At 38.3% G+C, this 12,969-nt stretch overlaps 1 protein-coding gene across 1 annotated transcript in view; it reads right to left on the minus strand.

Annotated features, from left to right (window-relative positions):
• Positions 1–12,969, minus strand: part of robo2 (roundabout, axon guidance receptor, homolog 2 (Drosophila)) — a 278,307-nt gene that overhangs the window by 67,709 nt on the left and 197,629 nt on the right. The window contains exons 9-14 of the mRNA XM_088012090.1: positions 10,086–10,257; positions 6,244–6,449; positions 4,524–4,605; positions 3,361–3,526; positions 1,512–1,678; positions 345–466 (exon numbers count right to left, since the gene is read on the minus strand). Coding sequence (XP_087868216.1) covers positions 345–466; positions 1,512–1,678; positions 3,361–3,526; positions 4,524–4,605; positions 6,244–6,449; positions 10,086–10,257 — 915 coding nt within the window. The remainder of the gene's footprint in view (positions 1–344; positions 467–1,511; positions 1,679–3,360; positions 3,527–4,523; positions 4,606–6,243; positions 6,450–10,085; positions 10,258–12,969) is intronic.

Consider the following 12,969-nt stretch of genomic DNA (forward strand, 5'->3'; position numbering starts at 1 on the left):
TATGAAAATAAATTTGGTAAATGGAAACACGGAAATTAAAAAAATAAAATAACTCGGATTAACACTATCACTATCATGACTTCATATTCAGAAGCAATGGAAGAAAAAAAAACTAGTTTTAATGTTTTAAACATGTTTTTCCACTAAAAAATATACTTAAAAAATTTGAGTTTTACAATTGTTCAGTCATAAAAAATATCTACGTAAATAACAGTTGGATTTTTTGAGGCCTTTCACAGTAATCTCATTATTTTTTCACATATAGCGTCTCATGTTTAAACATTTAAACATGTTGCAGGTCAGAAAAGCAAAACAGCAATCAGATTTAGTCATCAGTCACTTACTGTCCATGTGACCTGAATGGTGGTGGGACTCAGGACAACAGGATTATGCAGGCGAACTATGACCTCTCCGAGCTCTTTCTGCACATGCCTGTGGTCCACTCCCTGGGCTGGAGGGCTTATATCTAGAAAAAAATTGAAATATAAAAAAAAAAAAAATAGAGTAGAAAAGGGAGAAAAATGAAGCCGCTTTCTATCACTACGGAGAAAAAAATTGGGTTTGAAATGTTTATCTGGGACTTTTCTGCACGTCCTCTGGTCTGACTGAGCAACCGCAGTGGCGAATGAACTCAGAATTTGTGACCCTCGGACACATTAGATGGAAGATTAATGGACACTATGACACACTTTTCCAGCTCTTTCCTTCCCCCACATGTGTTTTATGTTAAAAGAAGTAAAAATTTTACTATATGAGATCATGAGAATGGTGAAAAAGAAAAAAAAAGCGACCCACTGTGTGAGTTATATACCGACACACAGAGGAAAACTCACAGGAGGAAATTGTATTTTAAAATGAAAAAAGAAAAAAAGACAGCGCGACACAGTCCTGAACCTCCGCCCACCCGGATAGAAAGAGTTCATAGAAGACAAGTCGTCACATATCACCTCAAAAGTATTAGGCTATTTGCTGAAAATCAGATTTATGATTTTTTTTTTTTTTTTTTTTTTGCATTTATTTGACAGAGTGTGGATAAAGACTGCTTTTATTATATTTTCCAGTTTTTCTTTTTTTCTTCTAAATGGAAACTTTTTCTACACACCGAAGACTGTGGTCTGCTTAGGACGTAATCAAATCCTCTCTGGCTTTGGAGATGGTCATTTTCCACCGCTATAAAGATTATCAAAGCGTGGAAGGAGATAATGCTGTTAGGCCTTCCAAAAGTAGACATGCTTATTTTACATAATTGCTTAAGTGTAGCCTTAATGAGCTGAGCTCAGCTGAAGAATCTGACCTCTGGAACTTTCTGCAATGCTTCAGTGCGGCTATCTGCCGCCAAGTTGCTGAGAGAGGATGACGAGGATCGCTTTTTAGAAAGAGACAGAGGCCGCAGCGTGTAATAAAATAGAAGTTATACTCATAAAAATAAGAGAGAAAAAAACCACATAAAAAAGTGACTATTACAGTATTCAATAAATAAAGACTTATTATTTTATGCTAATGTGGAATACCTTGAGTTCTAACAGGTTCAGACATTGGGCTCGGATCACTTAAGCCTTGGCCGTTGACGGCTCGGACCATGAACAGGTAGATGGTGTTGGGACGGAGACCTTTGACGGTGAACTGGGTGGTCTTGACATGGTCCGCCACGGTTTGCCAGCTGTTGCTCACAGACTGACTGTAAGAGAAGAGAAAAGATGCATTCACACTGTTTTTCAGTCCAGTTTCCTTATGATACTCCAGATCTGTAAATGCGACACTAAACCCCAAGAAAGACTGAAACTCCTCACATGCTCCAAGCAGACTCAGTGTTGGCTCAAAGCAGATGTTTGCTGGACAAAAGAACATTTTTACGATCACATGCTCACTCAGTGTCGCACAGCAAACTGGAAGCAGTGTTAACATCGTAGCCCTGCCAGCATGCCAAATTTCAATGGAGTTGGAAAATATATAAAAATAATTTTTAATTCAATTTATTGATACTTTTATAATTATTTATATGACTACTTATACTTAATTGTCATAATATATGATTTTAGTATTTCTTTAATTGTTTTAAACTATTATAATTTATTGAGTTCTGCTCCTGGACAAGGGATTTTAAAGACACCAGCCACCTACTACAATGTTTAAAATAAAAAATATTCAGCAAACACCAGGAAAATATACATTGTTGTGCTCACATGACCCAGGTTAGTTTAGTTAGATATTTGAAAAAATATATAGTTTGTGTATATTTTATTCAAATTTTGTGCTTTATCCATATGACTTGTTTTGTCTCTATTCTCAAGAATCACTGAATTGGTATGCTCCACTATGAAGCCTCAACCATCAGCAGGCTGGAGTCTGCGCCGGTTACAGAAAACACACAGTACGCCAGACTATGTGTGAGAGTTTAAAGTTAGAAAATGTCAGTATAACCTTGAATACAAAGACAATAGAAGTACAGAGATGTGTAAAGTTATCTAAACTGTTTAAACTGGCTAAAAATCAATCCTCCAGCTGCAGCTGATCCAGAACACTGCTGCTGCTGGTGTTCTCACTAAAACCAGGAAGATAGAGAACATCACCCAGTTATAAAGTCCTTCCACTGGCTCCATGTAGCTCAGAGAAAATTTATGTTAGCTTATAAATCACTGAACGGCTCAGCACCACAATACATTAAAGATCTGCTGTTGCTGTTGATCTGCTCTGCATCCCCAGAACCAGAACCAAACATGGAGAAGCAGCATTCAGCTTCTATGCACCACAAATCTGGAACAAACTTCCAGAAAACTGCAAAACTGCTGAAACACTGAGTTCCTTTAAATCAAGGCTAAAACTTCACTTGTTTAAAGTTGCTTCTGACCCATAAAAACTGGAGTATTGACATATCTGATAGGTACTGATGAGTTTGATGAAGACATTTGACAAAATGCAATGTTTGTTGCTTGTTTCATAATTGATGACTGTATTATGTTTTTATGACGCAAAGCACGTTAACTGCCTTGATGATGAAATGTGACATACAAATAACATTGACTTGACTTAAATGGAAAGTGTGATTTCTGACATGTCAAGACATGGCTATAACTATCTTGTTCATTCAGACAGAGAAAGAGATAAACACACAGAGAGAGAGAGCGCTTTTAACAGATTAACAGGAAGCCTGAAAACATATTACAGAAAGTAGTCACTCTATTTCATACTTTTGAGCTGGCAATTTTTGGGAAATTTTTAGAAATTTTTAATATACTGAAAACTGTGTTTATGTTGTTGTTATTAAAGAGAAATTAGAACAGACTAAAATCAACATTAGGTCAAAACTTTAGGAAAATTTAAAGACCCAGAATCAACTTCAGCACTGGACAGTAAACGAACCTGAAAGCTTCAATGACAAAGGAAGAGACAGGAGAGGCTCCGGTCATCCCGGGCTGCCACGACAACGACACGCTGTTCTTGGTAACGTCGGTGACCTGGGGCTTAGACGGTGGACCTGGAAGCTCGATCTCATCATAGCTCTTTGTGACAATCACTGCCAATGATTCTGTTCAGAGGAGACAAAATGGAGGAGAAGTTTAACTTTACCACACTCCAGACTCATTGGGAACCTGGTAAAGATGGATTACAAGCCTTAATATACATATTTATAATACTATAGCAGCAGTATCTCACACTGACAAACTTAAGAATATCAAACCGTTAAATTTTTTCAGTGGGGGAAAATTTGGTTTATCATTTATCATGTCATTATCATTTATCATGATAAATGATAAACCAAATATTTGTTGTCACAATACATTTCAGTTATTGATAGTAAGTAAAAAACAAAACTGACAGTTTTGCTATTTTCTCCAATGTCTGTTCCACGAGAGCATCAACAAAAATCTGTAAATTCCAAAATATGATTAAATACAATTACCGAATACAAATACAATTACTGAACTGCACACAATTACTGTGTGCAGTTCAGTGATAAAAATCACACTTTTTAAAAATAAATAGTTTTGTCTAATGATAATCTTTATCATTTTCACAATAATACCACAAAATATTGCGATAAAATTCTAAGTCCGTATTGTTTGAAACCCCACAATATTTCTATTAAATCAACAAGGACCTATTTTTTTAAATACAAAGTTTACTTTTTACCTTTAATTTTCAATTTTTAAATTAGAATCAGTGTCATCCTGCTTCTGTATTTGAGATGAATATGAAGAGACAAGAGAACAAATTAATCAGGTAACGCAGGTGGGATTGTAAGTTAGGAAATGGCAAAGAGTTAAAAAATTAAAAACAACAGGAACTGTGATAAAAATGGCAGAATGAGTGTAAGTTCTCATTACGCACTGTGAGAACGATTGGAAGGTCTCCAAAAAGAAGAAAAAGAAATCTCAGTTTTAGAGAACACCCAAACATTTTTCACTGTGAGATTATGTTACAGGATGACAGAAATGTGAAATATTTTATTCTAAGACATTCAGCACATTACAAGACTCTGGAACCGACCAGAAGTTATAACAACTACAGAGGATGTGATTCACCTTTGACTTCCAAGAAAGCGCTCCACGACGTTTCCCCGCTTGAGCTGGTGGCCACACACGTGTAGATCCCCGAGTCTGAGAGCTGGCATGAAAGCAGGAGTCAGAACAACACCACTGGCAGCACCGGCACACAGATCGAACACACACGTAGATTGAAAAGTATCCTGCTGTAACACTTCCACTGAAGACAATGGAACACCACGGAGAAGGCTGCGCAAGCTAGCCCTCTGCTGGACAAACCAACCGTCATTTCAAAGTGCTGACGCTAATTTCCTAATGAATTCCATTTTCCACTCACCACCCTTCCATCACTTTCCCACCACCTCCTACTCATTTCCCCCCTCTGACCACAACAAAGCTGGGCTAATTAATTTAGGGTGGGCTGCTGGAACTCCTGGACCGATGACAGCTGGCATGCCTCTCCATCTCTCTCAGGAACTTTGCTTGTTTGTTGGTTTTTTGTTTTTTCTGTCCCTGTGCTTTCCCTCCATTTATTAAATAACATGTCAGTGGTCTGCAGCTTTGTCAAGCGTAATGGGTATTCCACTGAGGCCTCTGAGTGGGTGAAGGAAGTTGCGAGCCTCTTAAATTCAATCTCGTGGAAATGCGCTTCGTGCGTACGTGTGTGTATGTTTCAGTAAGTGAATATATATTCACTCAAACAGCTGGAGTCCATTCATCCATTCACAGCTGAGCCCGGCCGAGGTCTCCACACCTCTAAGTGATGCTATCAAAATCAATGCGGGCTATTCATCTGGACATCATGTCGGACCTTTTTGATCTAATTTGCAAGCTCAACCATACACAACATATTAATATATCATGACAACTTTTAAGATATAAGACTAGAGAATATTATTTGAATGTCAGAGGACATACGCACCCTAAACTATTCATATCCTCTTGTATTTCTGCTACAAGCACAAGCTTTCATGTGTTTTATTGGGATTTTATGTGACAAGCTAACACCAGTTGGCATACTTGCAAAGAGGAAGGAAAACCACAGATAAAGATCTAAATCTCTTCAGTTCACACAGCAGATCTTGATGCACAATTCAGATTTTTTGCTGAAATTCGATTTGTTTTGTGTGCTTGTTCATACTAGTAATTAACTGCGACTGAAATAATATGTGAACAGTTTACTATCCCAAAACGAACTGCATGAGTAGAAGAAGAACGTTGACATAACACAGCAGCGCACTGCTTATGGACGTACTAATGGGTAAAGCTGTTTGTGCATAAATTTTAAAGTTTATTTAGCGATTGGAGCCGACATTATTGTCACAATATCATAACAAGAGGAAGGAAGCTAATAGAGTTGTGTTTTCTGGATCCCCTCAGCATGACCCTGGCACCACCTTGTTTTACCATGTGTACAAGGTAATGCCCAGTATTGGTTTACCACCGTATGTTTTGCATGTAGGCACAAACATTTAACACCGGTCTCGCTAGACCTGAGTGTTTCTTTTTTTGTTTGCTTTGTCCCAGTTTTGGGCAGCTGAACAGCACCAGAGTTCACTTTAATCAAACCCAGACTGAGGTTTTTAAGCGGACCAGAGTTCACTATTCTGGTCGGCATTAAAGTTCGACTGCGTAGTCACAGCTCCCCAAATGAACCGGACTTTCGAGGCAAATGGACAAGAGTTCGGCTAACCCTTGTTGGCTTGTGTGAATGCACCCTTAATGTTCTAGAAAAAGCAGAGAGGACTGAATCTGTTACCTTGATGTTTTTGATTTGCAGGCTGCCCAGCTCCTGTAGCGACATGCGGGAGTCCTTTCCCAGTAGACTGACCCCGTCCTTCAGCCAGCTGACGGAGGGGATGGGGTCTCCAGATGCTTGACACTTCAGCAGCGCAACACTGTCCATCCCCAGGGTCTGGTTGGACGGGCCTTGGCGGATGATAGGTGGGGGTCTGTCTGTGAGAACTTAGACAATAACAAAAACAAAGAAAACAAGAATATGGCATGACTTTACTGATAATGGTTGAATGGTTTTTATGTGAACTATAAAAATGACCCAATTCACAGCATTTTGCGTGACACACATTGGGAAGCGTGTGAGTTATCTGTCACAAAGCGGACCGTTTTTCTTCAAGTCTAGCAATTGTGCCACAAAACAATGAGTATTGCTGTATTTCCAAGAATTGTGGAAAGAAAAGCTGAGTAAGGTTTTCTAAGTTTATTGATGTGGCAGAACAATGGCATCCATTTCAACTTACTGCTGGGATAGTCTTATTTTTACACAGTACCCTAGACTCTGTGGTACACTTAGGCGGTAAGGCTAGCCTCGCCTTATTGACTCAATATGGGTCAGATAAATACTTCAGCATGTGCAAAGTCAGACACAAGAAAAGGTGAGTTTTAAATACTAAATGTCCTTCCATAGACGTTAGTGTATGTTCTCAGTATTTTTGTAGTCACCCAAAGAAGGGCTTAACTGTTAAATTTTTTAAAAAAATACACGGTTTTAAACAGTCTACAATTTAAAAATTCAGTCATTAATTTGTATAAGTATCTTTCTCTTCAAGGTGCAAATATTGAATTCTATGTCTCTCAACTGAAATTCTTAACCACTAGTAGGAAAATTACTCAGTCGCAGTCAGATTGGCTTGAGAATCCATGTGAACTTTAATTGTAAAGCCTTGTCCCAGATTCCAAATCAGATTTAGGATTGGATTTTGCACCATTCCTACGCCAATGCTGCTACCACCTGGAAGCCAAACGTTGATCAAGCTCCTCCTAAACTCTTACAAGGTTCAATGATACTGCTGAAAAATAGTATCCTCATAACAAGATACTAGCAACTACAAATAAGCTTCACCATGGGAATGCTGCATTCTATGAATGAATGGTGCATTCATAGCATTTTAGATGTAGGCTAAAAGGTTACATTTAGCCTATATCTAAAAGATGTTCTTCTTTCAAATATTTGCTATGTCTCCTAAATCGTTTGGGGTAAACTGCAACTCAGATATCCTATAGCTTTTGTTCAACAGTAGCTTCCATTCTGCCCTTTTAATCTGATAATGCGCTAACAGCTAAGATGAAGTAGAAAGAAAAGAAAAAAAAAGCCTGTGGGTCCATTCAATGAAATAGTGGCGATCTCCAACAAAATTTGCACCAAAGCACAGAGACAGTTGATAATTTAGACTTGAATAATGTGGAGTCCCCGTGGCATCACAGAACCTACATTAATTAGAAAGTATGGATTAATGATGTCAGACCTGCAGGGGCTAATTACCAAGTCTACTTCAGTAACCTTTCAACACATTATCACACCGGCACTTCCAAACCCTATTTTCTCTTTCACACTTCCACCTGACAAAAGGAAATTCAGTTTTGAGCTGTTATAGTCGGGGCCCTACGCTTGGGGTCACCCAAGACATTGTCGGGGTAAAAAATGTGCAGGAGGTAGAGAGATTATCCACCATGAGCTAAATGCACCACATTAATTTCAGATATTTGTTTTAAGGGCAAATCTAATTAAATGAATCAGAAGTAGCAGTGCAAATGTAAGCACATAACAATAGTCGGCAACTGTCTTGTACTTTAAATTATTTCTACAAAGATAAGGGAGATCCCTAATGAAACAAAGATGCATAACTAAACCGTTTTTTTTCCCTTTCTCTACTAAACATTTCACACTTTCTAGCAGAATGTTGCTTTCACTACTCTGTTGTAAGTGTTAAATGAGCAAAGATGGTAAGAGAGTTAAATTGTTTTAACCAGAAGGATCTCAGAAAACAGACAGCCAAGCTCTGTCATGAAATGTGATCCCTCAGACTCCGGTGCTGATGGCATGTAGGGGTGACAAAAGGAGGAGGCAAAGCTCAACTTGGCCTTGGGTCTCTGGATCAGGAATTTCTCATTACAGATATCCTTGAACTCCACAGACTGCTGGCGGGACTCAGGGCAGTAAATCACACAAAGAGTGCGGCAGGTGTGGCCGTGACCTTAGCCTGGCCCTTCTCTACTCTGTCCTCCTTTCTCTCATTTTATCTCAGACCTGCCTCACCCTCACTTCTGTTAACATTCCCCAATATGTGTCGGAATATTAAAAAAAAAAAAAAAAAAAAAAAAAAAAAATATATATATATATATATATATATATATATATATATATATATATATATATATATATATATATATATATATATATCCAATTACAAGAACAGGGCAGAGTGGAAAGAAGATCAATATCACCCATTGGACTTTTTTGCTTTTATCACATTGCAACAACAAACTTAAAACTGTAGTATTAAACTTATAAAGAATATGTAAAAATAAAATAAAAGAAAAAACAAACATTTCGAAAAGAAGAGAAAAGAAAAACAAGAAAAACAGCAAAATATAAACAAATATTTAACTCCAGTAGGATAATTTTAAGAATATTTGCAACACAAAACAAAACACCCCGCCCCTCCGAACAAAACAAAAACAAATCAAGTGCTTAATTTCAAAAGCAAAATAATAAAAAATGTCCTATCTAGAAAAATTATTTCAAATTCAAAAATACTTTATTGATCCCAAAAGGAAATTAAATGTTGCTGTAACTCAAATCAATTAAATTTCTTCAAAAAGTTATTGTAGATAAATAAAGTATTTACTTTATACTCAATATATTTATAAATACCTCATAATTAAAAGTAAAGCTTACTGGAAATCCTAATTTATAAAACCATTTAAAAGAAAAGCAAATAAGATATTTATATTCAATAACAAAATAAAATTAAATAACTTACTGCAATGATCAAATAATGATAAAATAAAATAACACTCTCTACCATTATTAAAAACAAGCAAAGTTTGAAAGTAAAATGAAAATATCAATCTTCAATAGGATGATGCCTACAAGCATTTTTACTGGTTCTACAATGTTTTGCTGAATTTGATCTTCAATACTCTTGGAAAAGTGATCCTAAATACAAGTTTGTACACTTAGAAATATTTCAAAGACAAACTACAACCTATAACACCAAAAAATGCTTAAAATGGAGCTCTCGCTCTGCATTTAATCTTTCTGCAAGCAGGTACTTCAGCAGGCACGCGGATACTCGTCTGCCTTGCCATCACAGCAGCTGAGCAGCTTAGAGGCTCCCACGCTAAGCAAGGCCCACATGATTCATTCCATGGAAAGCTATTGTCATTCACTCACTTAATCTCTCTGTCTGCCTGTCCTTCACTAACTCCCACATACACATATTTCTGCCTTGCACAAATGCTGAACAGGGAGCTCAAAGGAACTCAAGGGCAATGCTTTATTTCTAAAAAAAAAAAAAAAATGGGGAGAATTTTAATTAAATTTTGTGGTTTTTCTCATTTATTCTGCGCCAGCGACAATGAGAACTCTGTTTGTGTTTGTGCTGCATACTTTCAAAGTTGTTTGAGGTCAAATTCTCTAGAGAACCGAAGACAGCAGCTGATTTTTTTCTCCTTCCTCAGAATCAAGAAAACATCTGGTTTGATCGACACGTTTTCAGTGTTTCTATGGTGTGTGTCGGTGCTGGAGTGGGGAGGGAAAGTCAGTGTGTCTCTCCCCTTCCCTGCCCTTCCACCTCTCACCATCTGTGACCTCCAGTTGAGCCTTAGCGAGAATGCTGCCCGCAACGGTCAGAGCCTGGCAAATGTAGTAGCCGGCATCTGCTCGCTGCACAGATGAGATGGTGAGCTCTCCACCGGGCGACACGGAAAAGCGACTGTTGGGCTGCTGGGGCTGGTTGGGGAACAGCAGAATCTGAAGGAAAGAGGGGAAACAAACAACCAATTAGAGAGAACACGAACGTGGTGCGCCTCGGACAAATTACAAAAATCAGCCATCCACAAGGCACGAACAAACACAGAGGAGATTGTGCCCTCTTCCAAACAAAGACATTAAAGTGTTACAGCTAGAGTATGAGCAATTTCATCTCCCACTTGGCTAACCAAGCTCAAACTGCAAAACATGTCAACACTTTGCAATGTGTTTTTCTGAGGTATGCTAGTAAAAGATTTTGTGCTTGATGGCTTTATGACTTCTCTTCTCTCTGCTTTAACTAGATTGTAGAACAGTTCCCGCCCCAGCCCCCCCAAAGGTAAGGGAAAATCAATTCATTTTATAACTCCTGGCAAAGGAAACAAGACTTGCTGCTATTACTGTGTTGTGTTGCACAAAAAAAAGTTTCTGCACCTCCTTTCAGTTTTACAAGAGTTTGAATTCTCTGAAGCATGCACTTCTCTGAGAAAAACAATATTATTCACCAATCAGCTTCTAGTTTTCTCAGGCCTTGTGCAAATGAATATCTACAACGTATCGTTTAAAAAATAGTGCTGCATATTTTTGGTTTCGGAAGTTTTAGTCCATATAAGCCCACATAAATCCGCCCCTGAGCATTGCTTTATACATGCCAAACCCATAGGGGGCAGTGCAGCGCAAAGCCAAAACACTTCAATACGTATGTGTCAGTCTCTATCAGTCTCTCGTAGAGATTTACATAAAAAAAAGTAAAAAAAAAAAAAAAGTCCCGATGACTTTTTTCTAGTAAAGTCGAGTTGACTTTATTGGGGGGGAAAAAAACTGGGAAGTTGAATCATTCATCCTTCCTGTGGGAGGAAGCTAAAGAGAACCCATGCATCCACAGGGAGAACAAGCAAACTCCGTGCAGAAAGACCCCGTGCTGGGAATCAAACCCAGGACCTTCTTGCTGCAAGGCAACAATGCTTCCTACTGCACCACTGTGCAGCCCTCCAAATTTCATTCTCCAAATGTTAAGCAAGAAGATGAAAAACAGATTTAGGCCTTATTTGTGCCTGTTTAAACTAGATTTAATTATACCTAATCACATCATTGTAACAAATTATGTTTGTTTAACTTAGCCGTCTCCACCCTAAGCACTCGTGAACTCCATTATGCTGGAGTGTGTTGAAAACGCTGCTTTTTAATTATCCCTAATTTGCACTCTGAGCAGATACCTTTGTATCTCGGCGGTGAGGTAGCGGACGTGTTGACAAACAGATGGGAAGACGTGCATCTGCGTGTCTAAGAAAGCTCCTTGCGGTGCATTCGGTTTGATTTCAGAGTGATGCATCAGTAGTCTTAAGTTCCCGGTTACAGTGACGTGTGACGCCGCCTTAGGTCGCCCACAGGTGCGAGTGTCACTCCGGATCTCTGTGCGAACTTGCAACTTGATTCAGCCTCTAAAATAACTGTTTCTTAATTGTCGGCGTTGACTAACTGCATCGCGCAAGTCGAGACGTATCTGCGGCTCATCGACAAGTCCCGACGCGCTCTTAATTGGCGCCGTTGTTGACCGTAGAGAGGACACCCAGGTATTTGAATCAGCTTATCTGCTGGAGAGAGGGATCGGATCGCTCTTATCAGTTCAGGTTCATGGAAAAGCGATTAGAGCTTGGCTGCTCGGCTGCTCTGTGGAACAAAGGTGTGGCTTTGTGTCTTTAGAGGAGATGCTGATGATAGATAAAGCACTTTGTGCCACAGCGTGGTGAACAGAGGGAGCACTTGTACAAACAGTGGAGGGAATCCAAACAAATCAGTGTTAACGACACGGCGCTTTACAGAATATAGACACCGCTTGGAAATTTTCCACATTTTGTCACAGTGCAACAGCAAACTTCATTTCACTGGGATTTTTCAAGTGCAACAATCAAAGTAGAGCGTGATTGTAGAGGGTAAGGAGAGGAATGCATGGTTTTGAAATGTCTCTCTACATAAAACTAAGAAGTGAGGCGTCTAATTCTAACTCAGTCGGTTTTTGACTAATTTTAGACAATTGGCTGTCCGCTTTCAAATTAGGAGCAACAGAGTAAAAGAGGTTGAATGCAAATTCGCACCACACCTTTTGGGATTTTTATTTATAAAAAAATAAAACTATGATTGTTTTTCCTTCCACTTTATAGTGTGCTGGTCTATCACATTAAAATCCCAACAAACACAGGCATATTCTCCTCAGTGAATGGGGTATTTCTGTAATATCCCATTCACACTGAGTGTGATATGATTCAATGAGTTATGAATACTTCTGGAAGGTTTTGTGTATATTTGGGATGAAACGATTAATCGGATTAATCGTGATGAATCAATTACTGAACCAATAGTCGACTTACTTAATAATTGATTAATAGTTAACTGGAGTAAAAAGGAAGAAAAATACCATTTGCTGAAAGAATGTCACACTCGGAGCAGTGAACATTGCCAAAACTGCACAAATAAAAATATACATTTTGCATTTAGATTTAACAAAAAAATGTTGTTAAATATGTTCTATCCATAACTCCTCAAGGCTGTGTTTTTTTCTATCCAGAAAAGACACAGCTTTAATTTCACCTGGTTCAAATTTGTAAAAAGAAAAATTAAAAATAATAATTGCCTACTGAGCAACTTTTGCTATCTAATTATAATTTGCTTAGTTGAAAAAAAAACAACAACTCATCTCTACATCATACTGATATT

Source organism: Poecilia mexicana, unplaced genomic scaffold, assembly GCF_051168715.1.
Source record: "Poecilia mexicana isolate PSO_F unplaced genomic scaffold, ASM5116871v1 scaffold_13, whole genome shotgun sequence".
In the NCBI taxonomy this organism is placed as follows: domain Eukaryota; kingdom Metazoa; phylum Chordata; class Actinopteri; order Cyprinodontiformes; family Poeciliidae; genus Poecilia; species Poecilia mexicana.